The sequence below is a fragment of the Rhinatrema bivittatum genome, chromosome 1 (genome assembly GCF_901001135.1).
Source record: "Rhinatrema bivittatum chromosome 1, aRhiBiv1.1, whole genome shotgun sequence".
NCBI lineage: Eukaryota > Metazoa > Chordata > Amphibia > Gymnophiona > Rhinatrematidae > Rhinatrema > Rhinatrema bivittatum.
In genome coordinates, this window is record NC_042615.1 from 469935499 (window position 1) to 469950374 (window position 14876).

At 44.5% G+C, this 14876-nt stretch overlaps 1 protein-coding gene across 6 annotated transcripts in view; it reads right to left on the reverse strand.

The window, feature by feature from the left end:
* Positions 1–688: 688 nt before the first annotated feature.
* Positions 689–14876, reverse strand: part of MOB3B (MOB kinase activator 3B) — a 268138-nt gene continuing 253950 nt past the window's right edge. For all 6 annotated transcript variants that reach the window (XM_029606598.1, XM_029606608.1, XM_029606624.1 and 3 more), the window contains one exon: positions 689–2692. In XM_029606598.1, coding sequence (XP_029462458.1) covers positions 2663–2692 — 30 coding nt within the window. In that variant the 3' untranslated portion in view covers positions 689–2662. The remainder of the gene's footprint in view (positions 2693–14876) is intronic.

The following is a 14876-nucleotide window of genomic DNA, read 5'->3' on the forward strand; positions in this document are numbered from 1 at the left end:
TTAGTGCAGAGGTGAACATTGCTCAACTGATTAAATATAACTAGTGCGATTTGTCTCTCTCTGACAGTGAGAAGTTCCAGGCACCACATCCAGTTTGTATGTAACAGAATGCAGTCCGTAACTTGCTGAAACGTAAGCAGAGATAATTTGTACAATTCCAGGCAACATATGCAAATAGCACTAGCCTAACTCCACCGCTGATCCAGGCCCTGCCATGTAGGTAATGGAAGCCCTTTTTCATTGGGATAATCATTGCTTCATGCTTATTTTTCTATTGACTGTTAAGCAATAATGATGAATATTAAGCAATGATGAGAGTAACATAGCATGTTACAAATGAAAGCTACCAAACTCTGTCACTCACCTGTTTGCACAGAATTAAAAACCAGGGGTATCATGAGTACTCTTTGCAAAGACCAAAGACAGAATAAATTTGATCTTACTTCAAAAGTACATTTCTTGGGGAGATAAAGGAGAGGGGGGAATAGGATCAGATGAAACTTCAATTTATCATACCAAGGATCTGAACTGCATTCACTACATTGTACAATGCATATTGTTTCCTATGGGCCTAATGTGAATTACTGCAGCCATTTACATATACTGCAAAAAGCTGAACTGACCAGTTAGCAGTCAGGGATAGATAAAACCTTGTGCCAGTGCAATGTATATCAGTGATATGAGCAAAAAAGTTTTATTTTTTAATTTAGCAAGAAAAAAAAAGTTACCAGATTCAATTTGGTACTCATTAGATCGATGCTTCTTTTACCCTGCTAACAATTTATTTATTTATTTATTTGGATTCCACTTTTTGGCACTTAAAAGTGTACATCGAAGCGGATTACATTCAGGTACTGTAGGTATTTCCCTATCCCCAGAGGGCTTACAATCTAAGTTTGTACCTGAGGCAATGGAGAGTAAAGTGATTTGCCCAAGGCCACAAGGAGTGGAATCTGAACCCTAGTTTCCCTGGGTCGTAGCCCGCTGCTCTAACCACTAGGCCTACCTTGCCAGCGTATTTCTCCTAAGCTGTCTTTGCTTAGCTGTGTAGTGCTAGCTCTAAAGGGAGGGGGGAATATCTTAAATGTCTGCAGATACAGTAGTTGCAAAGTCCCCCGTGCTTTTCCCCCATGCGTTTTACACCTGTTCTCAGAGGGGGAAAAAAAGGTACTCGCAGAGCTGTGGACCTGCTTTATCTGCAGATCCTCTTTCCCTGTCCTCCTCCCGCCTCCAGCAATGCCTTCACTCAATGCGGGTAAACGTGTTGGGCGACATGGGTATACTCAGACCCACGGGGAAGATGGACCATTTTCATAAATCCTTTTAACCGTGGAAATGGCTTTTGAAAATGACCCTCTAAAGAAACTCTCTCACAATTAATGACAACGTATTCTTCTCTGACTAACCCCATTACCCAGCCTGCCATAATGCGGCAAGTGTTTCATGCAAGTCGTTTTATTATTTCCGGCCATGTAAAGACATTTCTTTCTTCAAGATAAATCACAGACCATTATTTTTCTCTAGTTATGGTCCAGTGACCCCCAAATTCTGGCTTCCTATGGCAGAGTGGACTAATCCCATTTTATTAATTCCCCCTTAGAAGAAATTCTTAGTTGAATATTTCTGTTTTCTCAAAAAGAAATGTAGGCCTGCAAACCCCACAATGCTTTACAAGCCACATAAAAACAAAATGGGACTACACCAGGCCAATGACCTTTAGTAGTGTGGTTACTCCAGTTAGGCTCATTACTTCCAATTAATGTGCTCAAACAGGTCTTCATTAACTGAAAGTGATCATTGCCATTTGAAATGTTTTTTTTTTCCTTTGGGGCTCTGAAGATAGCCATTCAATACTGAAGTGGTTCGTCAGGCAAGATTCTGCAGTTATGACTTGGTATTCGGTCTTCACATCCTTTTACAAGCAACTGCAAAAACTTAGATCAGAAAGAGGTTGACAAGCTTTAAAAGAATAATTATTTTAAATGTATAAATAAATAAAAATGGATGTTAAAGGTGGAAGTTGGAGAGAGAAGAATATATCTTACAGGACCAGATTTAAGTCTAAAGCACGCTAGTGAATGAGAAGCTCTTCTGAGGTACACAAGGAGCACTATTTTAATGTATGGTGGCAAAATACCCCAAATTCCATGAAAAACATATTGCTTTCTTGAAGTTTTATAACTCTGGCAGGTCTCCCTTCATTAACAAAGTCTTCATTGTCTTCAATCATTGCAGCTCATGGAAGCCGTATGCAGAGAATGTGCTGAGGCTGTACAGCTGTAAGACTTGTGCAGTTGCTGGACCCAAACCTTTACTGAAACTTAAAGTAACAAAATAGGTTTCACTGGGGGAAAAAAAAAAATCCCAGGACGCAATAATCATTTGCCGCCTAGAAACCTGAGTTCCAATGGGAGCAAGGAGGCAGGAATGGAGAGCCTGTCTGTCCTTTGTGGTTACATGAGCTCTGCCAGGTTAATTCATGAATGGGTGGGACTCATGCATTGTTCTTTAAACCTCATTTTCCAAAGGCAGTTGTTAGCAGCATTTTAGGATTAAGAGCACATTTTGGAAATGTCTTGTTACAGGAAAATCCTTGGCCTGAGATTTCAAGCTTAAGGAATCTGCAAATAAAGAAACTTCTCTTCTCTGCAGCAGGTGCTTTTTAAGGACACATCCGTGTTGTCATTTCTTTCTGTAAAACATAATAAGAAAACCAATTGTAAAACAAAATAAAAATAATGATTGGTTTATGCTGCTAAGCTTTCCCCCAGGACCTGTTAGATCCTACAAAACCAATTACAGCAATAAAGGCTTCCTGTGTCATTTCTCTGGTATGTACGGTATGTAATAGCTTGTTCAAGGATGAGGAACATAACCACCAATTCTTATACACTCCCTGCCACCATTTGTTCTTCTTAATTTCCTAGTTCACTCGGTTTCAAGAGGTTATACAATCTTCATAAATATATTGATAATATGCCTCTTAGGAGACCTGCTGGCTTAAAGAAAGCTGTGAAGTACTGTATTTCAAAACTATATTTGGCAAATAACTATGATTTTATCTGTTGGATATTCCTTAAGGCTGTTTCCTGCAACCAATTTACCTAAGTCTGTGGGAACAATCGTGTTAAGAACCTCTACAAAATGCCAAATCTGGAATGGAATCTAAGCAGTTTATGCAGTCATTTGGGACATAACCAATATCTACAAACTAGATCTATTATCTGCTGAATCTCAGCTAAAGAAAGAGGTATTACTTGATTCTATGAGTTCTTTAGTTAGGTTGATCATATGCAGGCCAATGCAATATTGGAGCACGGAAAACGGACGCTCATGATTGAGCACCTGCTCTCCTAACGCGCACCGATCGGCCTCTCCGAGGCGCCCGATGCAATATTCAAATGGGCTGCCATGGTAAAAAGGAGGTGCTAGGGGAAAATGTACGCTCCTAGTGCCTCCTCGACAGTGGGCGCCCAGGAGAGATGGCTGTCAGCCGGTTAGGAAAAGGGACGCTCGTAAAATTGAGTATCCGTTTTCCTAACCCGATCGCCGGCTCACTTTTTTTTTTTTTTTGGACAGTTTTAAATTTTCAGTTCCTCCAACTTAATATTGCCACAATATTAAGTCAGAGGAAATACAGAAAAGCAGTATTTTATTTATTTATTTAGCATTTTTATATACCGATAATAGTTTCGAACATCTAATCGGTTTACAGCAAAAGTAATGTAGCCACAGGCTTTACAATAAATAATACAATAAACTTTGAACATTGGATAATAGTAAAAATGCGAACAGCAAAAGATTAAGGGGGGATTAAACAGTAAGATAAGAACAAAGATGCATGTTTTCTGCTTTTTTGTACACTTTTTGGGCTCCTCAAAAATTAATGCCTGGTCCAGACAGTCATTAATTTTGAAGAGTAAAAACGTGCACATCGGATGCACTTTTTTTTTTTTTTTGCACATCGGGGGGGGGGGGGGGGGGGAATAGCTAATACCCTCATCAACATGAATTTACATGTGATGAGTGCTCTTAGCTAAGTGCGTGATTGGATGCGTGTTTTAGACACACTAAACCCCGTTTTGCATCTTGGGTGTTATGGTGCATGTCCACAACACATGTCCAATCACATGTTAAGCCGTGTGCTGCCTGTAGCACATGGTATTGCATCCAGTGCAGTAAACCTCAGGTGGCTATGTTAACTCATAGGCACTTTCTTCAGAGTTAAAATAATTTAACAGGCTTTGCCTGTACTTTATTTATGCCATGGGTTTTATACGTCTTCCTGGCCTGAATAAAAGCCGTCTAAGGCGAACAATAAACAATAAAATAAACACACAGAATACAATCATAAAATAATAACATAAACATAGACATCAACAACCAATGGATCTTATAACTTAAAAAACCCCACCAGAATATACCAGCTTAGTACAATAGGTGTAATTCCAGCACCTCGTACCAGCTTTACCATTTTATTTTATTTATTTAAGGGTTTTTTTATATACCGAGGCACGTTTGCAAAACATCACCTTGGTTCACAATGTAACATAACTTAGCAACAAGCTTTACAATAATATCATTTTTAACAGGAGGTGGGTTAACAAGGTTGGGGGAGATAATACGAAAAATATATACATATGTACATATATGTTTTAATAAGGGGGTTAATCAAAGCAGTCATATTATTAGCAAGGGAAGGTAATAAGAGAGGAGGGGAAGAGGCGGAGGATACCCACAAAGGGTGGGGAGATACCCACAAGGGTGGGGAGATACCTACAAAGGGTGGGGAGAAGGGAGAATAAATATATTGGGCTTGAGTCAGTTAATTACCTGCCCCCACTACTAAGGGTAGAACCAGGCTTTTACTCTTTTGCAAAAGGGCCAAATAATCTCCCTACAGCCTTATCTCAAATGGTATCTTATTCTATAACGTTGGTGCCACCATGGAAAAAATTCTAGCACAGATCCTCACCCTCTTCAGTTTTTTGAAAGAGAGGATTCTTAGCCTAGTTCTGGCTAGAATGCAACTACCACCTTGGTTTCTACCAGCTCAGTTTATCAAGTAAATATTGAGGCCCACTGCCTCTCAACACCCTAAAGATGAATGTTAAGATTTTAAAACATATGTAGATTGTGCAGTAGTGGAGAAATGCAGCACCAGGCAGGTGATCTCAGAACTACCCTTCCCGTAGCATTTTGGACCATTTGAAGTCTATGCACGAGCCTCACCGGGAAGCCCACACATAAAGCATTGCAATAGTCCAAATGAGGTATCACCAAAGCTTGAACCACTGTCTTATATACTGTAAGATTCAGGAAAGGCTGCAATCTCCTGAGCAGCTATAACTTTATAAAGGCATTTCTCTCCACTAAAGATATAGGGCCAGATTTTCAAAACGTTACGTGTGCCGGGCCTATTTTAAAAGGGCCCAGCAACACGCGTAAAGCCCTGGGACGCGTGTAAGACCCGGGGCTTACAAAAAGGGGCAGGGAGGGGGCGTGGGCAGGGCCAGGCTCCCGGCACAATGGCCATATTTGCCGCTGTGCCGGGGATACGGCGTGCGCAACTTACTTCAGCTCCAGGGGTGAAGTAAGTTTGGAGATAAAAAAAAGAAAAAGTAGGGGGGAAAGGGCAGGGGAGGTAGGGGAAGGGAAGGGAAGGTGGGGTGGAGGTATAGGGAAGTTCCCTCTGAGGCTGCTCTGATTTCGGAGTGGCCTAGGAGGGAATGGGGAAAGCCTGCGTGGCTTGGTGCGCACAAGGTGCACAATTGTGCACCCCCTTGCGTGCACTGACCCTGGATTTTATAACTTGCATGCGCATATGTACACCCGCGCGCAACCTTTTAAAATCTACCCCATACTGTACATGCTTCTTCAGGCTCAACTAGAAGTCCATAAGCATTCCCAAATTTCTTACCTCTAGCACTGAAGCATGAAGATCATTCAGTGCTGGGATAGAAATAACTAAGATCTCAGATCCCCATTACCAATCCCCAAAATCTCTGTCTTAGAAGTATTCAATAATAATTTACTCATCATCAACCACTTAGACATCTATAATAGTTCTTTATTCAGCATATCCAAGGTGTGTAGTGCTGAAAATTAGTTGTAAGCACTTTTTTTTCCTCACCCTTTATCCATCCCCATTATCGCCAACTTTTTAGGAACCTAAATTTAATACATTCATCCCTAGTTAATAGTCAAAAGAGGCTGATTTAGGCACCTCATTTTCAAAGTTAAGCAAAAACGTTTTTTAAAAAAATGTATAACTAAATAAAAATGGAAATTGAAAATTGACACTGAAGCTTCTTTCTGTTCTGTGTCAGTTGATATTCCTGTAGTGCTTTTTTCAAGAATAGTGATTTTATTCCTAATGTCAAGGCTGAATTTTAACATCAGTTCCCTCCAGAGAAAGTGCCTTATTCCGTTGTTTACATGCCTTATTAAATTAACTGAACAGAGCTTTGGAGAAAAAATTGTAGACAAATGTATAATAACCATTACCCTGTGCATTAATTGCTGATTATCAGTACTTATTTCCTGCGGTAATATTGTTTAATCATTAAAATTCTCTCTCTGAGAATAAACAGGGTTCATTGTCCTCATGCATGGGTGACCTCATTTGACCAAGCCCAGGTAAAGTTAAGAATTTATAGATCTGAAAGCTCTAACACTGTGTTTCCCAACCTTTTCCTGGAGGAAAGGATAGAGGGCATACATATTCAGATCCTTCAGCTTCTCCTCATAAGTCTTACAATATAGACCCACCACTGTGGTCACCCTTCTTTAGAATGCCTCTTACCCTGTCAAGAGCATTATCAACTCCTTTTTTTTTTTTTTTTACTGGTTATTCCTTTCTCTATGTAGCCTAGCATTCTTCTGGCTTTAGCTATTGTCTTGTCACATTGCTTCACCATCTTCAGATGGCCAGACACTATTATCCCAAGATTCCTTTCTTGGTCTGTGCAAATCAGTCTTTCACCCCATCACATAAAGCTCTTTTGGATTACCGCATCCCATACGCATGACTCTGCATTTCTTGGCATTGAATCCCAGCTCCCAATTCTTTGATCACTCTACAAGCTTTCTTAAATCACTTTTCATTCTCTTTACTCCTTCAAGCGTGGATGCTTCAAGTTGTAGATCTTAGTATCATCCACAAATAGACAAACTTTACCTTCTATCCCTTCAGCAATGTTGCTTACAAAGATGTTTAACAGAACCGGAAGTGTTTCTCAGTTTGGTGTGTGGGACACGGTCTAGATCCCTTCTTTTGCTCCCCACCAAAGCTTTTGGACTACCTGTTGCACCTCTCAGAGTCTGGTCTGCAGACCACGTTAGTGAGGGTTCACCTTGGTGCCATCGGGGCATACCATCAGGGTAGGGATGGTACCTCCATTTCCACCCATCCGCTTGTGGGGTGGTTCATGAAGGGCTTGTTACAACTTTAAGCCCTTCATGTGGCCGCTAGTGGTCTCCTGGGACCTCAACGTCATCCTGTCTCAGCTCATGAAGGCTCCGTTTGAGCCATTGTGGTCCTGCGACCTAAGGTACCTATCCTGGAAGGTCATCTTCTTGGTTGCGGTTATTTCAGCACGTAGGGTGAGCTAGCTGCAAGCTCTGGTGTCGTTCCCCCCTTATACAAAATTTTGTCATAATAAGGTGGTCTTGCGTGCACACCCAATGTTCCTTCCTAAGGTGGTCACAGAGTTCCACCTTAATCAGTCAATTGTGTTGCCTTCCTTTTTTCCAAGACTGCACACTCACCAAGGTGAACAGGCTCTGCACACTCTTTTTTTTCAACAAACCAGATTGCTGTGTCAAAGCAGACCTTATCACGCTGTATTTCCTTCTGCTACGCTCAGGTGGGCTTACAGCTTGAAGGTCATGTCAAGGCTCATTCCGTGCGAGCCATGTCAGTCTCGCTGGCTCAGTTGCGTGCAGTCTCCATTCATGAGATTTGAAGAGCGGCGACCTGGAGTTCCCTCCACACGTTCGCCTCGCATTATTGCCTGGATAAGAATGGCCAGTGGGCCAGTTGTTTTGGACATTCTGTCCTCCGTAATCTCTTTCCGCCATGAAAACCCAACTCTCCCTCCGTGGGCCCTATCCTTGGGTGCAGGCTTGCTTCTCTGGTTATTGCAGCTCTAGTTGTGTGCAGGATGGCACCTGTTCTCTGCTGCAGACATTAGGAATGGCCTGGAGCTACATAGTCACCCATGTACCATTATGCTAGTCCTTGGAAAAAGCAGAGTTGCTTATCTGTAACAGGTGTTCTCCAAGGACAGCAGGATGTTAGTTCTCACGAAACCCACCCATCATCCCATAGACTTGGGTTTTTCTAGGTTTGTTATTTTATTTTTTCGCAAACTCTGTTATAAGACTGAAGAAGGACTCTGCAAGGACGCATGGTTAGCAGCATGCTGGGCATGCTTAGTGTCACCCATGTGTGAGGACTAACATCCTGCTGTCCTTGGAGAACACCTGTTACAGGTAAGCAACTCTGCTTTCTCTTCCTTAAATGAAGTTTCTTCTATTCCATCCCCATCTACAGTCTTGTCAACCAGTAACGGTCCTTCTCCAGGGTCTTCTTTAGTGAACAGGGAATGAAGTATTTGTTTAATATTTCTACCATTTCTTTGTTTCTCTCCCTCTCCACAAGGCCAGTTCCCTGCATCCTTCTGACATGGCGGAGCAGCAAAATCCAATCTCACTTCCCCGGGACCAGGACCAGCTGTCGGGTAACTTTTGTCCTTTCCACCTTGCGCACATTAAGAAAGCAGGTGCTGACTTTTCAGCGCTCGCTTTCCAAGCTTTTTTTTTGCATCAGCCCCTCTGCATAACCCCCACAAAAATTTCATCTTCCACAGCAGATGCTGGACAGCAAACTCACAAAGATCCTTGGATCCCCTAGCAGGAGCAGAAGGAGCAGTCTATTAAGTTTTCTTTTAATCCTTGAGGTGTGTTTATTAGCAGCATGGATCCTGAGATTGGGTGAGGGAGCCACAGAAAGCAGAGCAGCAGACAGTGCCTAGCAGCTGACCATGGTGGGAAGCCATGTCTCCTGCCTCCTCTCCACCCTGGGTGGAACCTGGATATCCTCGAGGGAAGAAGTTGCTGCAATGGTCTCGAGCTGAAAGGTTCATCTGTTGGATTGTGTATGAGATATGGGTCTACTCATACCCTTAAGTTCCACTCCTGGTCATGATGGGTTTCGAATGGAGGTGCGAAGATTGGGTGTGGCAGGAAATTTATAATCGCATCAAGAGGGAAATCGCCTATAAAGATCTTCCCCTAGATCACCCCATGATCCGCACCACCATAAATTAGCAGTATCAGATTTGGCAAGAGGGCCAGAGCGTTAGAAAGCATGCAGTGGTGATAATGGGGAAAGAGGGAAAAACCCACCTGTACTCCAAGACCCTTCTCCTTCCTGGCAGCAACTGTGTACAGATCCCAGACCCCAGCTGGTATTCTCCTTGAGGAGGTCAAGATCAACAGAAGACAATCAGTGTGAAGGACATTTCTCTTTGTTGTCTTCTGTAGTCTGTCCATTTGTCTGTGTGTTTTACAGCATCTGCGACCAGTTGAGTAAAGTTATGGACTTGAACTGTTAAAAGGGTCTAATACACCCCAGGCTAGAAGGCAAGAAGAAACTGTCTTCCTTATGGACTCTTACTAAATCTTGTTAGGGTTCCTGAGCACCTTTAAAAAAATGTTTAATTGATTTTGCAAATGAGCAGATGTTTTATGTTCAGCATTGTTTTGGGAAAAATTGGGAAAACCATAGAGGAAAACGTATACATTTTTTTGTTAAAAGGCTCCATTTCTTGTCTTTACCTAGTCTTTCATTATGCTGTGCACTATCTAGTATTTTATGACTTCTATGGTTGTCTAACCTCGCTTTTCCTACAGGATGGGTATTCTAAATGTAATAATTTTCCCCTCCTAGGGAAAAGCTTTCAGAGAGGTATTGGAAATGGAAGAATTTACAGTCCTCTTTCCAAGATAAAACATGGTAAAGGAGTTGTGGGATTTAATGATGTTCATTGCAACTTTGAGAGTCCACTCTAATCCCCACCCAGGATTTGAAACGGTGTAGGAAAAGGAAAGTTAAAAGCCAATTGATAAGGTGTGTGTGTTCCCTACAGGGGTAGCAGAGGACAGAATATAATGGAGCTCGGCAAGTGCGCTTATGAAGATTTCCTTCTCCCAAAGGAAATGGTACTGTTGTGCCGGGAGGTGGACCCTTGGCCTCGTGCAGGATTGGTAGGCTCCCTGGTCGGACTCCGAGAGTGCCTACCACCAGGAGGCAGAGGTCAGTACCAAGAAGACAGACTTTTTGCGCCGAAGAAGTTCCTTGGGAGACAAACGCCCATGGTTAACCTGCATAGATTCTTCTGTGGATGGAGGTAGTGCCGGTAGAGCCTTCAACTGAGGGCTTGGAGCACATTCTGGGCGTTGAGCAGGAGGCTAGGGTGCTTTCGCTTCTTGAAGCCATGGCCAAAAGCGATGGTCGAGTCTACCAGCAAGGGAGATCAGGTCCTCTAGAGATATGGGAATCTCACGGACAACGAGTTCATTTTTGAGAGCTGGGGCAGGCCTTCTAGATAAAGTGCCTGTAGATAGTCCTCTTGCCATCCCAGTTCGGTGGCCAACGTGCGGAATTCCACCATGAACTCAGAGAGGGATCTTGAGCCTTGACAGAGGTGGACACCATGATGGCCCGCAACTGCCTGATGACCAGGGTCTTCAAAGGTTCATTTAAAGGTGGTGATGAACTGGGACAGTTGGGTGAGAATAGGGTCAGAACATTACCACAGTGGAGAAGCCATGCCAGGGCCTTCCCCTCAAGGCGTGAGAGGATGAAAGTGATCTTGGTGGATTCCTTCAGGAACAGTGAAGGCTAAGGGAGACCTGCATGAAGCACTGGTTGAGGAAGTTTCGGCAGAGGCGTGGATCCCCATTGAAATGAGGAGGAGCTGGCAAAGCCAGTGATGCCCTCGGTAGCAGGATGGAGGTTAGGCCGACGGGATTGGCCATTATTGCATTCTGCAGTTGTGAGCAGAGTTCTTCTACTGAAGATGCTAGAGACTCCAGGGTTCGTCTTTGCTCTTGGATAGTTGCGGACAGACCTGGGATGGTCTGTATGGCCGGAGACTCCGCTGAGTCCATGGCCTTGGCAACCTGTTGCGCCAAGGGGTGGACCCTTGGCCGCGTGCAGGATTGGTAGGCTCCCTGTCGGACTCAGAGAGCGCCTGCCACCAGGAGGCGGAGCACAGGAGGAGGCAGAGGCTAGCTGGAGCTTCACCAATAGCAACCTGGGGTTCCCTCATGTTGAGCCCTTGGTTACCCAGGCCGCCTGGTCTTAGGTGGGCCTCGCAGGATCTCCGAGAGATAAAGTTCAGAGGTGTGCCCACCATGAATAAGGGTGCACGGTCAATGTTCAGGTCAGGAAGTCCAGGCGCCTGAGAAGGCCAGAACAGAGTCTCTGAATGAAGGTAGCGTGGTCAGCCAAAGCAGGGGTCAATACCAGTGGTCAGTCTGTGGATGGTCAGTCAGGAAAAGGCCAGGTTCCAGGAGGCAATCAGACGTGGTCAGTGTTCAGGCAGAGGTCAGTACCGGGCAGTGTTCAGAAGTAGTCGAGGAAACAGGCAAAGGTCAAATCCTGGCAGCGGTCAAATGTAGTCAAAGTAACAGGCAGAGGTCAGTTTTGAGAAGACAGTCTGAATGGTACTACGTAGGGAGACGAAGGAACAGGAGGACGCTGGAACAGGAGGATGCTGGAACAGGAGACTGGAACAAGATAATGGAACAAGGTACAGGAGCAGGAAGGCAAACTAGCTATCACAACATGATCGACCTGATTGCCAAGGCAAGGAAGTGGGGTCAGACCACTTCCTTTTAAGCAGCTATCAATCAGGGCCCTGGCCCTTTAAGAGAGTGGATGGTCCGCGCACGCGTGCCTAGGGACAGGGCCGATGCCACGGAGGACGCTGTGTCCCGCCGTGAGGCCTGGTCCGGAGCGGGAGCGCAGGGGGACCAGAGATGCCACGAGCTGGAAGCGGCTGAGGAGGGTATGTGCCCAGAGCTGGTAGAAGGCAGAGTGAGGTGAGCAGGCCCGGCCACGGAGCATACGCGGCAGGGAAGCGCAACAGGTACATGTGAGTGCTGCGACTTGTATGTCTAAATCTTTATATTCACAGGTTGCAACCTGGTTATCTACAGGTGTGGCTCTGTGCTGGATGTAGGATTTAGACTCAAGACGGTCCGCTTGATGTCCTCCACCTGGAAGGAAACCTACAAAACCTCTTTGTTCTTTTGATTATGTGTTATGTTGTGTTACTTGAAAGAAAACTTTTACCTTTGTGACTTCACAATTTTTATTTTCGCAGGAGGGGGAGAGATGTGGCACCTAGGCCACAGAATATGCATATAGGTTAAAAGTGCTGTACAGATTTAATGGTAAATTGCGGGTTTCCTCTGTATGGAAGCCATGAATGGTGGAATATTTATTTAGTTTATTTATTTAGAGGTTTTTATATACCGCAGTACGTAAAATATACATCACCGCGGTTTACAATTAACAATAAATTAGCAACAAGGCTTTACAAATAACAGAATTAATAAATATTAATTACATATAACAGGATTAACAGCAAACAGGCTGTATCGATCGTAGGTAATAGTAGGTAAGCATCTGCTAGAAGTGCACAGGATGTGCATGGCAAGAAGTCAATCTATAACCAGCATAGGAATATTCCAGAGCCCTGATTTAGCTACAAGTCAGGGGATGTAAACTGCCTTCTTGACAGACAAAGAGGTTCCTTTCTCTGAGGGGTTCGGTTATGAGGAGAGGTGACAAAAAACATTGACTTTTCTGAGTTAGGAGCTGTTCCAGATAGTAAGGAAAGACAGTGGGTTGGAGCTGTGATCCTCTCCCAGGATCTCAGAAGGGAGCAGCCAGGAGTGCAGGGATTTTCATCTAAAAAGCCCCAGAGGCATGATGGCAAGGGAGGAGAAGTAAAGAGGGCAAGGCAACCTGGAAGTCAACAGAGTACAAGATAAAAGCTGTACTTAACTAAATCAGGAACTTAGTTGTGCCAGGAAGCCAATTGTGCCAGAGGGAACTTGTTTTAGGGCTCGAAGGATCCTGTGTCTGTCCCAGAGGAATTTTTCCTCGAGCTGCGCAGGACAATTTCAGGCCGATTCAGTAAACTGCGTGGGAGAGCCGGCGCTCCAAGGCAAGTGCCCGCTTTCCCAACGCGTGCCCAGACCACTCTCCTGGGCGCGCAATTCAGTATGCAAATGAGGACCCGCGCTAATAAGGAGGCACTAGGGAAACTAGTGTGTCCCTAGCGTCTCCTTATTGGTGGAAGAGGTGGCTGTCAGCGGGTTTGACAGCCGAAGCTTAATTTTACCGGCGTCAGTTGTCAAACCCGCTGACAGCCACGGGTTCAGAACACGGATGGCGGCAAAATTGAGTGTCCGTTTTCCAACCCGCGGGCAGATTTTTTATTTTTGGGGCCTCTGGCTTAATATCGCTATGATATTAAGTCAGAGGGTGTACAGAAAAGCAGTTTTTTCTGCTTTTCTGTACACTTTCCCGGTGCCAGCTGAAATTAACTCCTGCCTTTGGCTACACATTTTACTTTCTGTATCGAGCAGGACTAACTAATAGGCTCATCAACATGCATTTGCATGTTGAGCATGCTATTAGTTTCGGGAGGGTTGGACGCACGTTTTCCACGCGCTATTAACCCTTACCGTGTAAGGGGTAATAATAGTGCATCCAAAACGTGCGTCCAAACAGGGGCTAACGGTGCGCTCGGCCTGAGCGCACCATACTGAATCGGCCTTTGTGAGTAACTATTTTGCTAACTAAGCAGACTAGGGAAAGTACTAGGTTAGCTTGCACAATGACTAAGGAGAAAAGGAACCTAGGAACCAAGACTACTGTGTTGCTATAAGAAGAACCCGATATATACGGAAAGGAGCTTTAAAGAGAGGAGTGAGATTTCTGGCACTGTAATTCTGTTTGACTTCTGCATGTGCTTGAACTGTCACTGTCATGGTTAATCCTGAAAGTGTTTGCAGTAAACTATCTGTTATTTGGAGCAAAACCTGAGTCTGGAGAGTGGTTTATTTCTGCGGAGTGTTCTCCACCAAGTACTGGCTGTGCAGGTTATCCTCTCCCCAGCTCACAGACCGTAACTACAATGCTCCTCAAGACTGGGAAGGTGAGCCCTGGCGAAGGGGGGGGGGGGGGTTTACAGAAATGTCCTATTTCTTTTAATAAAATGTATTTTTAGTTCTGATGTTTTTAATTACATGAGAAAATGGTGGGAAAGAGCAGATTGAGAAGGAGAAAGATTCTGATACTGGAGGCACATAGCAATGGCCTCCCCCACCACCTCCCCTAAACCAGGTTGGCCATAACATTGGAAGAGGGGACTCCCCTTCTTCCTGCCATTCCCACTGGATCCAATGTCGTTTTTGTCTTCCAACCCACGAGCTGATTTTTTTATTTTTTTTTCTTTTTACTATTTTTTATCCCTACCCCCTACCCCTACCCCTATCCCTACCCCCTACCCCCTACCCCCGTTCCCTCCGAGGCCGCTCCGATTTCGGAGCGGCCTCGGAGGGAACGGGGGTAGGCTGCGCGGCTCGGCGCGCGCCGGCTATACGGAATCGATAGCCTTGAGCGCGCCGATCCAGGATTTTAGTGGATATGCGCGGCTACGCGCGTATCTACTAAAATCCCGCGTACTTTTGCTTGCGCCTGATGCGCCAGCAAAAGTACGCCAAATCACGCGGTTTGAAAATCTACCTCTGTGTTTTTAGGGGTTGGACATGCATTTTCTTTGTGCTAT